General features: G+C 43.0%; 1 protein-coding gene across 1 annotated transcript in view; it reads left to right on the forward strand.

Annotated features, from left to right (window-relative positions):
- Window positions 1-13,567, forward strand: part of PPEF1 (protein phosphatase with EF-hand domain 1) — a 45,924-nt gene that overhangs the window by 4,926 nt on the left and 27,431 nt on the right. The window contains exons 2-7 of the mRNA XM_018554839.1: window positions 1,848-1,975; window positions 2,265-2,331; window positions 4,246-4,406; window positions 6,400-6,514; window positions 8,001-8,047; window positions 11,723-11,889. Of these exons, the coding sequence (XP_018410341.1) occupies window positions 1,848-1,975; window positions 2,265-2,331; window positions 4,246-4,406; window positions 6,400-6,514; window positions 8,001-8,047; window positions 11,723-11,889 (685 nt within the window). The remainder of the gene's footprint in view (window positions 1-1,847; window positions 1,976-2,264; window positions 2,332-4,245; window positions 4,407-6,399; window positions 6,515-8,000; window positions 8,048-11,722; window positions 11,890-13,567) is intronic.

The raw sequence follows: 13,567 nt of genomic DNA on the forward strand, positions 1-13,567 counted from the left end.
AAGCATCCTGGTCTTCCATAACACCTCAGCAGTGCCACAGGCTGATAGCTTCCATGCCACGCCGCATTGAGGCAGTAATTGCTGCAAAAGGGGCCCAAACCAAGTACTGAGTACATATGCATGCTTATACTTTTCAGAGGTCCGATATTGTTCTATGTACAATCCTTGTTTTATCGATTGCATGTAATATTCTAATTTTCTGAGATTGTGGATTTGGGGTTTTCATGAGCTGTAAGCCATAATCATCACAATTATGACAAATCACGGCTTGAACTATGTTACTTTGCATGTAATGAGTCTATCTCATATATTAGTTTCACCTTTTAAGTTGCATTAGTGAAATAAATGAACTTTTGCACGATATTCTAATTATTCGAGTTTCACCTGTAATTTGATAGGTACAAAAAGGCAGCCTCCCAACGATCCTGCTGCTGGCGATTTTGACAAATGTCCAATGGCAGTATTGTTAGTGACACAGTCACCCATCTAACATCAGCCTTAAATTCTAACCTCTTCAACTCAATTCCCAATGACTGTAATGTCTGTCCTATTTGATTACTGTTTTTATAGACTATATCTGTTCTCCATCTAAAAAACAAGCATTATTACATGTGTAGCCCCTATATGAGTTGCTACAGAGTCAGATATATTTCTGCTTGTAAATAGTTAATTGGCGCTGTGCAGTCCATGATACAGAGAGACTTGTGGGAGTTGCAGTGCAGCTACAGGAGGAGATCATGCCATGTGGTGCTGTAAATACTACGATTCCCAAAAGGTTGTGCTCTGGAGCAGGAGAAATGGGCTGGGCTGGAGTTCTCGAAGCACGCTCAGTCCGGGTGGATCCAGCAACCTGTACAGATCTTTGTGGGTGGCTGATATAGAGGAGCCACAGACTCTGTGCAGAACTGTCTAGGGGAGCGTGTTCAGCCAAGAGGGTGTCTGAAGAGAGATTTTCCCGGTCTGCTATATTCAGTACTGTCCGGGTGTTGTTTCCAGAGAGAGACACAGCATGATCCCGCACAGTGAGACAACCGTGGCATGGACGACGGACCACCCTCGGTCGGTGAGAGATCCATAGCGACCTAACAACCCACAAGGAGTCAGAAGGTGTCTGCAGATTGTCCTTCAGCATCCTCCTGTGGCCAGCGATCATCTTTACGGTACAACAGATGCCACAAAGACCAACAAAAGTGCCAGCTTGAGAGCAAGGGGACATCCGGCTATTTTCAGTAAAATCTCTTACAAAACTTCACAAGGTGTGTTGATGTGGTGTGGACCCTGTCTGCGTGGTAAATCCTAGCTTGAGGGCAAGAAGTACCCAGGTTGTTCTGGGGGCTCCTGTGGGGGTGAGCACTACACATGCGGTAAAACCAGAACCAGATTTACCGTTAGATACAGTAGGCTTGTGCCTATAGATGTGCAGCTTTTCTATGTACATTTGCTAACCACACATTTTTCCACCTCATCGTCAGAAATACTCATCTCATATAAACAATATTCTAAGCTGGTTGATGGATACAGTAACATTACAAAATGCTGTGTTGCAGGATGCCTTTTGTTAAAATTAAACATTTTAGTAATGCTGCAGAGTGCATGGCACGTATGTGAGTTTCCACAGCCTAGTGTCTGGGGTTGGTGGTCTGTGCTACAGAACTTCAGATTTTTTTTAGGCTATGGCATACTAGTGACATAATTCTGTGTATTCTGGTAGCAGCAGAAAAAAAAAAAAATAACTGTTTAAATCCAGATGTACAGTACTAGATTAGTATACTTCAAATTTTCTTTTCTTTTTTTTTTAACATTAAAAGTAAAAATGCCTTAAAACTATGGTTTTATGATTTTGCCAGCAATTAAAGCTGCGATTCTGATCCAGAGATGGTACCGCGTCTACATGGCAAGACTGGAAATGAGACGGCGTTATACACTGAGTATATTTCAGTCCATAGAATATGCTGAGGAACAGGCTCAACTACAGGTTGGTATTTATAGTGTACTGCTCTTTTATTCATTGAAATAAGTGGAACACATTACATAGTTACAAAGTTAGTCAGGTTGAAAAAAGACACAAGTACATCAAGTTCAACCCATTCATAGGTTGAACATTTATAACCTATTCCAGAAGTGGTAATGACCAGATTGTTCTTAGTTCAAAAGCAATGCAGCTTGGCAATGTGGTCCATGGTTAAAATTGTATTCAGGATTTGTTACTTTTTATTTGCAAACTTGATGCAAATGTTAACATAAAAACCTCTGTTGCATTCCAGCTCTCCAACTTTTTCACATTCATGATGGATCACTTTGCGCAGATGAATGAGCAAGCTCAAGGGCCTGGTAAGATGTAGGTTTTGTTGACCTTTTAACTCCTTTAACGTGAACCTTCTATAGCCCAGCTTGAAAAGGTCATTCAGACTTGATTGATATGTAGCCTGAAAATGTTTATTAGCATTACCTAATATGACTTAAACATACAGACATAGGGGGTTATTCACAAAAGGGTGAAGAGTTTGGAGAAGGCAGGAGAAGTGAACAATCTAGGACAGTGGTGGTGAACCAATGGCACGCGTGCCAGGGAGGGCATGCGGGGCCCTCTCTGCTGGTGGTTCAGGGACCACCAATAGAAATAGATCCGACCAACCCGGATTGCCTCAGTACGCCAGTCACAATCAGGCAGCGGCCTCTAAACAGGCAGATTAGACGGCCGCTCCTCCTCGCTAGGACCCCGGGAGGCCCGCAGAATATGCGTGTTTCCCTAGTTTCCCTAAGGCCCCATTTGCACTGTGCATAAAATCCCGCTATTTAGCGCATTATTGCGAGAAGTCGCCGGCCAAGGTTATTCAATGGAGCTGTTCTAATGTACAGCTCCATGTCGCCCGTCGATGTCGCTTCAGCAGGACCCTTTTTCCGCGTATGTCGCGCAATTTTTCTATTTTTGAATGCAGCCCGACGTTGAAGGTCTCGCGATCTTTGCTGGAACGTCGCCCCGAACAGTCGCGCTATCCCGGCCCCGCTTGTAAGGTATGTCGCTTGGTGTGAATTGGGGCCTAAGGCAGTGATGTTGAACGTTTCTTAAACCCGAGCGCCCGAACTGCAATACAGTACTAAACTTAATTTCAGCGCTGGCACTTTGAGGCAAATAAATTGATTTTGCGTCGGGTTCAAAAAGGTTCGCCATCACTGATCTAGGACAACATAGCTGAACTGGAAAGTGAGCTGAATTGGAGAATTTTTCCAAATCAGCTATTTTGGCCTAGATTGTTCACTTCTCCTGCCTTCTCCATACTCTTCACCCTTTTGTGAATAACCCCCATAGACTTATCCCACAGCTGGATAATTTGAATCCCAACAAAAGATGTGATAAAAAAATACTAAAATGCAAAGAGGGAGGTAACTATCATGCACATTTACTAAAGGCTCATGTCGACAGGCATTTTTCCCCTGCTTTTGACGTGCATTTGGAACCAACATCAAATTCAGGTCAGCAAACAGGCCATGGCCATGCCAAGCAGTAGACATGGTAGTTCAAATGGCACAGAGTCCTCAATCTCTTTTCTGCAGCCCCAGTTATAAATGAACGGGAATCCTCTATGAGTGTTCCTGTTCATTCATAACATGAGAAAATTGTCTGTTTACTATAACCACAATCATGAATGAACATAAGGTGATGAACACTCCCATTCATTCATAATTGAGGATATAGTAAACATACGATGTCCTCAAGTATTTAGAAACACTCAGTGATCTCTGATCACTGAGTGTTTTTACCTCGCTCTCCTTTCTGACAGCTGTCACAGGAGGCTAAGCGAGCGGAACAGGGAGGAGAGCTCAGCCTCCTGTGACAGCGCGCTGTCTCCGCCCCCACACCGCTCTGCCGGACTGTGATAGGAGGCTGAGCGGTGTGAGAGGAGAGACGCTGGCCGCACACAGCGCTCTCCTCCCGCAGCGCCCAGCCGGCTGTCACACTTTCTTGCCCTGCTCTATGTGCCAGCGGGGAGGAAAGAAAGCACGGATGCGCCGATGTATCCGCAGGAAAATGGCACTTTCGGCATTTAGCCAAAAGTGCAATTTTCGGCCGATATGTTTCGGCGGCCGATATATCAGTGCATCCCTAATTTGTTTATTAAATATTCCAAACAAAAGTCCTTTTATATAGCTAATATGGCTAAACTGCGGTGTCCTCTGATTGCTGGAGTTAAATATGTCATACCGTTTTTAAACCAATACTGATTCAGCTATCTTATTTTGCAGATTTGATTTCTGATATATTCAAGTGTTCAAGAGAGGTCCAAGAGAACCTTATGGTTTATGATATGATAGAAGTTCCTGACTCATACGATGGACCACGACTGTCATTCCCACTAACAGTGTCTGACACTAACAACCTACTTAATGCTTTCAAGCAAGAGAAGGCAAGTTTCTCCTTACCTATTGTAATGCTCAACACATTCCAAGGGGGTCTTTTAAATAAAACACCTTTACACATATACCAGCTATCCCCACCCAGAACCACACGCCAGACATAGTAAACTCTTAAGCTGACCATACATCAGTAGAATTTACTGTAGTTTGGAAAAAAAACAGTCCAACCCACTGTTTCTCACCCCCTTTGTGGAACCGGTCTACTATACGAGTCAGGACGGCTGAAGCATGGTAGAGAAAGATATCCGGTGCGCTCGCCCCCCTCTGCGTTTCGGAAGGGCCAGTGACCTATAGCTAAGTCGCGGACGCAAGGTGTCCCAAATAAACTTTGTGAAGGCCTGTTGGACCTTTTTCAGGTATGCAGATGGCAGAGCGATAGGTACTGTCTGAAACAGATAGAGAAATCTAGGGACTATGTCCATTTTGAGTGCATTGATTCGCCCCAGCCAGGAAATAGGCGGCTAAATCTAAATAGGGGACTAAATCTAAAGTGAGCTTGTCCAGTAGGGGGCGAAAGTTCGCAGAGAACAAGTCGGCTAGATTAGTCGGTAGAGAGACACCCAGGTATTTCAATGAAGCTGAGCAGATGCGGAAGGAGGTGGCAGGCTGCAGGGTGTCCAGCGGTTTGGGTCCTGTGGATCGGACCGAGGAATGGAGGCTTCGGGCCGCCTCTGGGGCTGTGGAGGGTCCGTCCCGGCCTTCTTCGTCGGAACTGCTTTCGGAGCCATCTTGGGGCCTACGGCAGTGGCACTATCCAGCAGGCTGTCGCGGGAGCACTGCGTGAAGTACGTGGCAATGTCTCGGGTGGAGGAAGAAGCAGGAGCACCGGGTGAGTCCCGATCGTCGGGCATAGGGGGAGAGAGTTGCCGAAAGGGCTGAAAAGTCACTGATATTGAGCCGCGGTGCAGCAGAGCTCCTGGCTGCACGTCCTTACACCACCATGACTGGCCACGCCCCCCTGCAGGCTTTGTTTTGACACACGTGTGGGCGATCGCACTGCGGGCAGAGGGTCGTTGCTTGGGGTGCCATTGACTTGATTGCACCGCCACGCCCCCTCATGCCCCAGAACGTCGGGGGAGTTTATTGTGGGATTACAGTGCGTTCCAGCAGCTAACTGCTCTGGAATGCACCGTATTTGGTGTGAATAAGCCGTAAATGCTGGTTAAATCACTTACAATGGATGATGCCCTTTTAGGGTCCTATGTGCTAGTAAGCTATGTGTGTCTCCACAAACACACAGACACAGCCAAGCAAGCTACCATTATGCACTCTGCTCCCCACTCCTCCTTCCGTCCTTCCTTCCTACTCCAAGCTAGTAGGTAGACAGCTGCTGGAGACTGCTTTGTCCCTTGTTCAGGGAAGTGAAGCTGAGAAAGTTGGAGCCAGCTGTCCAGCAACATGATGGCTGTAACTTTTTTGGCAAAAATGTAAAGAAATACTTTGCTGGGCAATATATATTTGTGTGATCTTGATTCATTATTGAAAACAATTTTGAGAGCTTAATACTACCTTAAAGTGCCTATACTTGCAGTAGCCCCCAAAAGTCAGCGGTTACGCCAGAATGCCAAGCCTGCCATTATAGCTGAATAACAGACACTTTGGAGTAGTGTCGGAGCTGAGCTGGTAATCAGTTCATAGTTCACAAACAAAGCTCACATACAACCTTGCCATCAAAGGGGATTTCATTAAACTTTCTTGTAACATTAGTATAAAAATCAGGTCTCAGTCATGTACGTTTACCAACATTGACTATCAGCATACAATGTAATTAACCATCAGCATAGAATGTGATTGGATATTAGGAAATTATTTAATTGCTAAAATATCTATTCTATAACCTGTTCTCACATATCTTTACCAGTTTTATTTTATATGACAAAAAAGGACAAATCTTCAAACACTATTCCAGTAATGGCCGAAGTACCAGGCACTTGGGAGCTCTGTCACAGTTGAACTGATCTCTCATCTTGTTTATTGTTTTAGCAACTTCATGCACGGTATGTCCTCCAGCTGTTACATGAGACCAGAAAATTCCTGAGACAAATGCCAAATATTGTTCATTTAACAACATCGTTTTCCAAGCAGATAACAATATGTGGTGAGTATTGCTCCAGGTGAGATCAGTCAATGCAATCGTACATCTTGTCACCTAAGCTGCCCATTCATCACTGCTATCAGGCATATTAACAGCTAGGTTCTAATCTAGGTGTGTTGCCAACTGATATTGCAAGTGATAGAGGATTTATTTATAACACAGATTTATTTGAAATGATTAGGCTTATATTTTTTTATAATTATTACTAATAAAACAAATTCTATTATGCCTGGTTTTAATTTAATGACAATAAATGCGGAATTCCCAGCAGATTATGAAGACACAAATTATTGTAATTTTGTGTTTATTAAGACATCAGTAAATGAGGAAGGAGCACATGGAACCAATCAGCTGTGCAACAGTGCAAGGAATATGCTGATAGGAGGAGAAATCAAAGTGACATTATCGATGAGCCCAAGAGTCTGCTGCTTCTCTGTTCACTATGCAGTCACAGGCTGAGGGACAGACAAGACCTGTAAGCGTTACTTAACTGCAGCAGAGAAAAATCAGGTCTGCGACCCTGCCAGACAGGCCTGTGCTGTGCGGCAGAACTGTGTAAGTCTCAGAACTGGATAGTTAGAAATACAGATCTTTTGGCAGGTAAAGCAGCTTCTTTAGATGTGTACCAGCTGTTTATTTAACTGTTACCCTTAAGAGAACTATGGGGAAAAGCCCTAACCCCATAGTTCTCCTTTAAACTGTAAAATCCGTGTTGCATGCATAGCAAATAGCCAACTAGAGTGGAGTGGAGTGAAGATATATCTGCAGTTGAGCCAGCCACAAAGCTGAACTAGAAAATTCCAGTGTTCAGAAGGTACAGTGTATATCTAGATCTCAAACTGAGATAAATAAATCCTTTAATAATCCCAGATAATGGAAACTACAGGGAAATAGAACAATAGAAGTACTAAATGGAATAGAACAATTTGCACTGAAAACAATGCATAAGATGACATCCACATGCCTATTGTATTTCATAAAAAACTTCTACATGGAGAGATGTGCATTAAACTGCATCAGCCTATATACATGGGCTCAACATAGCATAAACCCACCTAGCACATGGGAATGTGTGTAGAAGAATAAACCACATATGTGTAATGTCATCTTCTGCAATGTTTAGCCGGTAGGTTTGTAGCACATGCATAAGTACGTCCAATGGAGTGTAATTTGTGTAGATAAATATGAAAGAAAGTCAATACTACTTTCTTCAAAATCGCTTTTAGTAAGCATGCATAGCCCAGAGACAATTAGAATTTAGGTATAGAACTGCAGAGAAACAAAAGGAAGCAGCAAAGTGGCAATTAGTGGCAAATCAAAAAAAGTCCCAAAGGTGCCATGTCTTACCACCTCCTGAGGTCACCTTCGGGTAAACTGGCACACAGTACACTGGTAAGCTGCTAAGTATTCGGGGTTGGATACACTTTATGGATACAATTGGTCCATCAGAACATTTCTTTATGATATCTTTAAGTATTTTTCATTTTAGGTGACCTCCATGGAAAACTCGACGATCTTCTATTAATCTTCTATAAGGTAATCAGTGTTATTTAACATTCATTGCACCAAAGTGTCTTAAAGGAGAACTATGGTGTCGGTGCTTTTCCCCATAGTTCTCCTTAGCGTAACGGGAGGACACAAACTAGCGTCCTCCCGTTACCCTAAGCTCAGTATACCGCGAGCTATCGATGTCGAGATCCGCCCAGCAGCGTGAGTGACAGCTGGCTCTGCCTATCTAGAGGCAGAGCCAGCTGTACCCGCCCCCTCCCACGTCCGTTCAGCCAGTCAGCGCTGGCGGATCGGAGCGGGGAGGGGGGAATCCAGCCCCTCCCCTGTCACGGGGAGGGGCTGGTGACAGGGGAGGGGCTGGAGAGAGCCGTGACAGGATCGAGAAGTCAGCGAACACCGGTATGTGTTCGCTCACTTCCCGATCTACTGAGCCGACCTGTGACACTCTCATTGTCACAGGTCGGCTAGAACTATGAGGTGAGTGAAAAGCACTCACCTCATAGTTCTCCCTTAAATCCAACATGAATGCATTACTGCAAGTGTGTATAGGCTTCATGCATGCGGACTCAAAAAACTTCACTTTTAGATCTGTACCACATTTTTTTTTTTTAACACCTCATTTACATCCCATTATGGCATTTAGATCCAAAATCTAGAGCAGCGTGTACTCTTCTGAATGGTATATGCACATAACACAAGAACTTTACACACCATTACTTCCGTTTTTCCAGCTGGACCTTGCTGCCAGCTTCTGGCATTTCAATACAACCGCAGTCTGTTTTATGTATATATATGTTTTATATACATACAGACCCTCTCCTTAGGTAAATACTCTTTCCCTCCCACCTCTCATAAAACATCTGCTTCTGCTGTGAGACCATGTAGTATCTGCTCTTCAATTGGCATCTATGCAGGGCCCCAGTGCAGAGCCGTAGCTAGCTGCTTTTGCGCCCGAGGCAAGAACAGAAAATTGTGCCCCCCAACAGACGTGTTATGTCACCCAACGCCGCGCACACAGAACGCGCTGGTGGTCAAATCCAAGATAGCATAAAAATTGTTTAGTTTGGCAAAACTAATAAAAAACATTTTTAGTTTCCGTTCATTTTGTCCTAAACAAATTTTTAGTCTTTGTACATGTCTAATAATATGTGTGCATGAGTGTTTTTTTTCCCAATTACGTATTTTTATTATTTATTTATTTTTTTACTGTTGGGGGGCTTCAGTGAAATATTGGGGATCTAAACAGACCCCTGCCATTTCCCTTTTGAAATAGAAAAAGAGATTGAGGACACAGAGTCCTCTGCCCATTCAGGCGAGGGAGAGCAGCGGGGATCCGAGGAGAAGTTGGAGCCTATGCCGCTCCTCTTCTCCCTGCTGAGCCGCGGCTGCGTTGGCCGCCTGGCGCTCCTGTTGCCAATGGCACCCTGTGCTCACTATGGCAACAGGGGCGAGGGAGCGCAGCTGGGCCTGGCTACGCCCCCTCTCAGCTGCGCCTGAAGCAAGTGCCTCACTCGCCCCATGGTAGCTACAGCCCTGGCCCAGTGTTCCCTCCTATGATGCATTGCTCTACATACAATATTTGGGCTAAATCGTCCTATAGACGCCTAGCACAAGCCATACAGTTGGATGTTCAGACCACCCCACAGGCCAATCCACTGGTCGGTTGGTCCACTGGTCGGCAGTTTTGTCCTTCTCTGACAGGTCAGCACTGGCTCCGCCCCACCCACTTTGATTGATAGGCTCCTATTACAAGATTCTGCCCGATGATATTGCAAAATATATGGTATGCTTGTGCAGCTCACACATTCCAAGCTACCTAGGTATCCAGAATTGTGTGGGCAGGGAATGGATTCCGCATTGGACCCGGATGATTGGGAAAAGGACTTTTGCATTTCATGCAAGCTATGATTGCTACTAAGGCTCAGGAAAAATGTATAAATACTCACCCAGTGGTACAATTGTCCTCAACGCTTTTATCCCTCTCTCCCTAATTGTTGCTGGAGGTGCAGTGGTGAGGTGGGTAACATGACTGATAGTTAATGAATTTTAGACCACTATTTTATGTCTCTACACCAGGGTTCCTAATTCCAAGACACTGGCACTCTTCTCAAGGTAGAATGGTTTGTAGAATTGGATTCTATCAGGCATACTTTTCTTTGGGCCACTTGGACAGATTTCTGCTATTCTCTAAAATTTCATGATATGCTATCTAACTAAGAGCTTTCTTTCTGCTCTGGTCTGTCGGGGGGTGGATGGGGAAGGTGGGACTATTCTCCTCTTCCTTTCTTGTATATCCATCTTGTCTCCTTTCCTTTCTCTTCCTTCTCTCTTTTCCCGATCTGTCCTACATTCTTCTCTGTTGTTTCTTTCTTATTCAACCAAGGTTATTCATGTTACCCCTTCTTTTGATACTTCCCGAGATTTTCTAACGCGGACTACCGTAACATATGTCTTTTTTTTCATCGTATTGGGAATTGGATATTTTATTTGGATACTACTCATTACTTAGGTATGTGGACTTCAATTGCATCTTCCATGCTTTACCCTGAATGCTGGAATATGGCCTGTAATATGAACACTGTATACTTACAGCCTAGTATTCTTCATAATACTTTTGCACTTTTTGTTGTATGTTTGCTTTTATCAAAATAATAAACCCAGATTGTACTAAAACATATATACAGTGAGGGGAATTTATCAAAACTGGAGCAGACAAAATCTGGAGCAGCTGTGCATGGCAACCAATCAGCTTCTCTTATTAATTTTCAAATCTTAACTGAACAAACTGAAGAGAGAAGCCGATTGGTTGTCATGCACAGCTCCTCCAGATTTTATCTGCTCCAGTTTTAATAAATTCCCCTCATACTGAGGGAAAAGTATGTCTTTTCATAAAACAGTTTCCCAGTATATTCCATAATATAATATAATGTTACTCCTTCTGGTGGTAAATAGCCCCTAGATATACTCGAGAAGAGAATATCTTTATTTATATTTAATTTTAAAAGGATAAGGGGGATTTTTTTCCCCTGCTCATAATATGTGTGCACTATAGTTACATAGTATTTGAGGCTGAATAAAGACATTAGTCCATCAAGTCCAACCTATTAGGATCTCATTCTAGGAGTACCCGTACCCCTGTATATTACGGTCCCTTAAGAAATCGTCCAAAAGTTTCTTGAACAATTCCACATTATTTGCTGAAATCACCGCCTGTGGCAGTGAGTTCCAGACCCTAACTGACCAGAACTGGACCGCGTACTCCAGATGAGGTCGAACCAATGATCTATAAATGATCTTCTCTAAACTTTCATTTCCTTCCTCTCTTGTTAATTCATAGATTAATTTCATTGAGAACCACCTCCAGCTTCTGGCACCAAACCTATTGTAGATATGAGTATTTAATTACAAGCATGTGCATGACCCCATAAAGTATCAATTAGCACTTATCATTTAGAAATTTCTAAAGACTGATTTGATCCTTATGAGTTTTAATAGGACGCTATCTCAATATATACTGAATAGTGGATGTACATGTTGGGTGAAGGAGAAATGTGCTGTGCATAGCCAGATTTAAAGTAGCCTTGTTTTTTGGAATGATGCAATATATTTGTAATCCTTACATATACACCGCAACCTCTTTTTATATGTTAAATGTTCATATATTTCATTGTTGTCATTATCACCTGTGATTGTGCTCTGCAGAACGGTCTTCCCTCGCCAGAGAACACATATCTTTTTAATGGAGACTTTGTAGACAGAGGGAAACATTCCATAGAGATACTAATAATCCTCTTTGCATTCCTCCTGGTCTATCCAAATAATGTACACTTGAATAGAGGCAACCATGAGGATCCCATCATGAACCTCAGGTAATGCAGAACTCTTTTACTTCAGTGACAGTAGTAACAGTAAACTGACAGGTGTAGGGGCGCAACCTGTACTGAGAACATATGTAGGAAGTTTAAAATGATAGTTGTCTGGCATAACAGCCAGAGGCTTTATTGCATTCAGAGTCACTGGCCTGGGAAAGGTGTGCAGATCAGGGGCTAGCTACAGGTAAACATTCTTGTTTTTTACTGTAATGATTCCTTGGCAATAATTGTTGATGTGACTGGTCAATAGTTCCACAACTGTATATCATACTCATATTTGTAGATTCTCCTTCCAGTGGCTCTCTGTCAATCAGGAAGTTCAACCTTTCTTCTAAAGAACTGCTGAGATAATGTCTATTAACCAAGGATTCTGCTTTTTTCAGTCCATATTGCCAGTCTGAAAAAGTAGTAGGCAAACATGACTGTACATATATAATTGCAATCCCTAGAAACAACTATTTTTAAATATTAACATACATGACAAAGTACTGTATGTTAACATACATGACACTAATATACATGGCAATGTATTTATACATACTGTACATGACAATGTATATTTTAATAATATACATATATTTGGACTTTCATAGTTGTAATTCTGTTCAGCCAGTCATCAAAGTCAGATTCGGGACCTGCAGGTAATTAGTACACCATGGTCAAGAAGAAGATATACCAAAGCAAAGTCTATTGTGGTTTAATGCAGCTTTTAAGCAACAGAAGATGTTGAAAGCAGAATCTAGACTGACTTGCACTGCATAGCTGAGGAGTGTCACAGTCTACGACTAAATTATACTGTATATATCAAAACAATAGAAATATAGTGGAATATATTTATTCAATTAATTACTTTTCACATACTGTATCCTGGGTGTGTCCAATACCTCACCCCCGGCTGCATACTGTGGTTCCTCCTACCAACCTCCCCACCCTGTAGTGAGAGCCGTGAGGAAGAACCACAGCTTGCTGCAGGGGAGTGGGTACTCTACACACCTAGAAGTACTGGTTACCTGCAAGCCAGAGATCAGCAATACAGATGTTTTAGCACACAAGCTGTCAGACAAGTGAATATACACTGAGTGGCCAGTTTATTATGACCACCTAACGTTTGTAGGCAAATTAGCTATAATTAGCTATAATTTCCAGCTGAAGTTGCTAGAGGGCCAGACCATTATAAATAGGGAAACAGGTTGTTTACCACGACAGTAGAAGTGATTTTTATCTGAAGATTTGGGTAAACAACGCGATTTAACAGCCTTTGAACGTGGGATGATTGCTGGCGCTCGGAGCCATAGAGCGAGTATCAGCAAAACAGCAGAATTTGTTAAATGTTCAAGAGCAGCTGTTGTTAAAGTGTTTAAAGACTGGACTGTCAGCCGAAAATCTGGGTCTGAACGTGCGAATTGTGGCCGTCAGTGACTAGTCAATGTTAGGGCAGAACGTAGAGTGGCAAGACTGGTACAAGACAACAGAAGGGCAACAGTGCAGTGTCAGATTCCTCGCATCACCTTTCAACATCTCGTGGAGTTATCTCGTGGACAAACGAAGTACTGATGGGGTGGTCATAATAATCTGGCCACTCAGTGTATGTCCTCTGCCATCAAATGGTGGCTTTAAATGAAGTTGGTAATAATTACTGAAAGGGTCACTTTTGTTATATCAAATGGTTTTCAAG

This window comes from Nanorana parkeri, unplaced genomic scaffold (genome assembly GCF_000935625.1).
Source record: "Nanorana parkeri isolate BGI_ZX_2015 unplaced genomic scaffold, ASM93562v1 scaffold175, whole genome shotgun sequence".
In the NCBI taxonomy this organism is placed as follows: Eukaryota; Metazoa; Chordata; class Amphibia; order Anura; family Dicroglossidae; genus Nanorana; species Nanorana parkeri.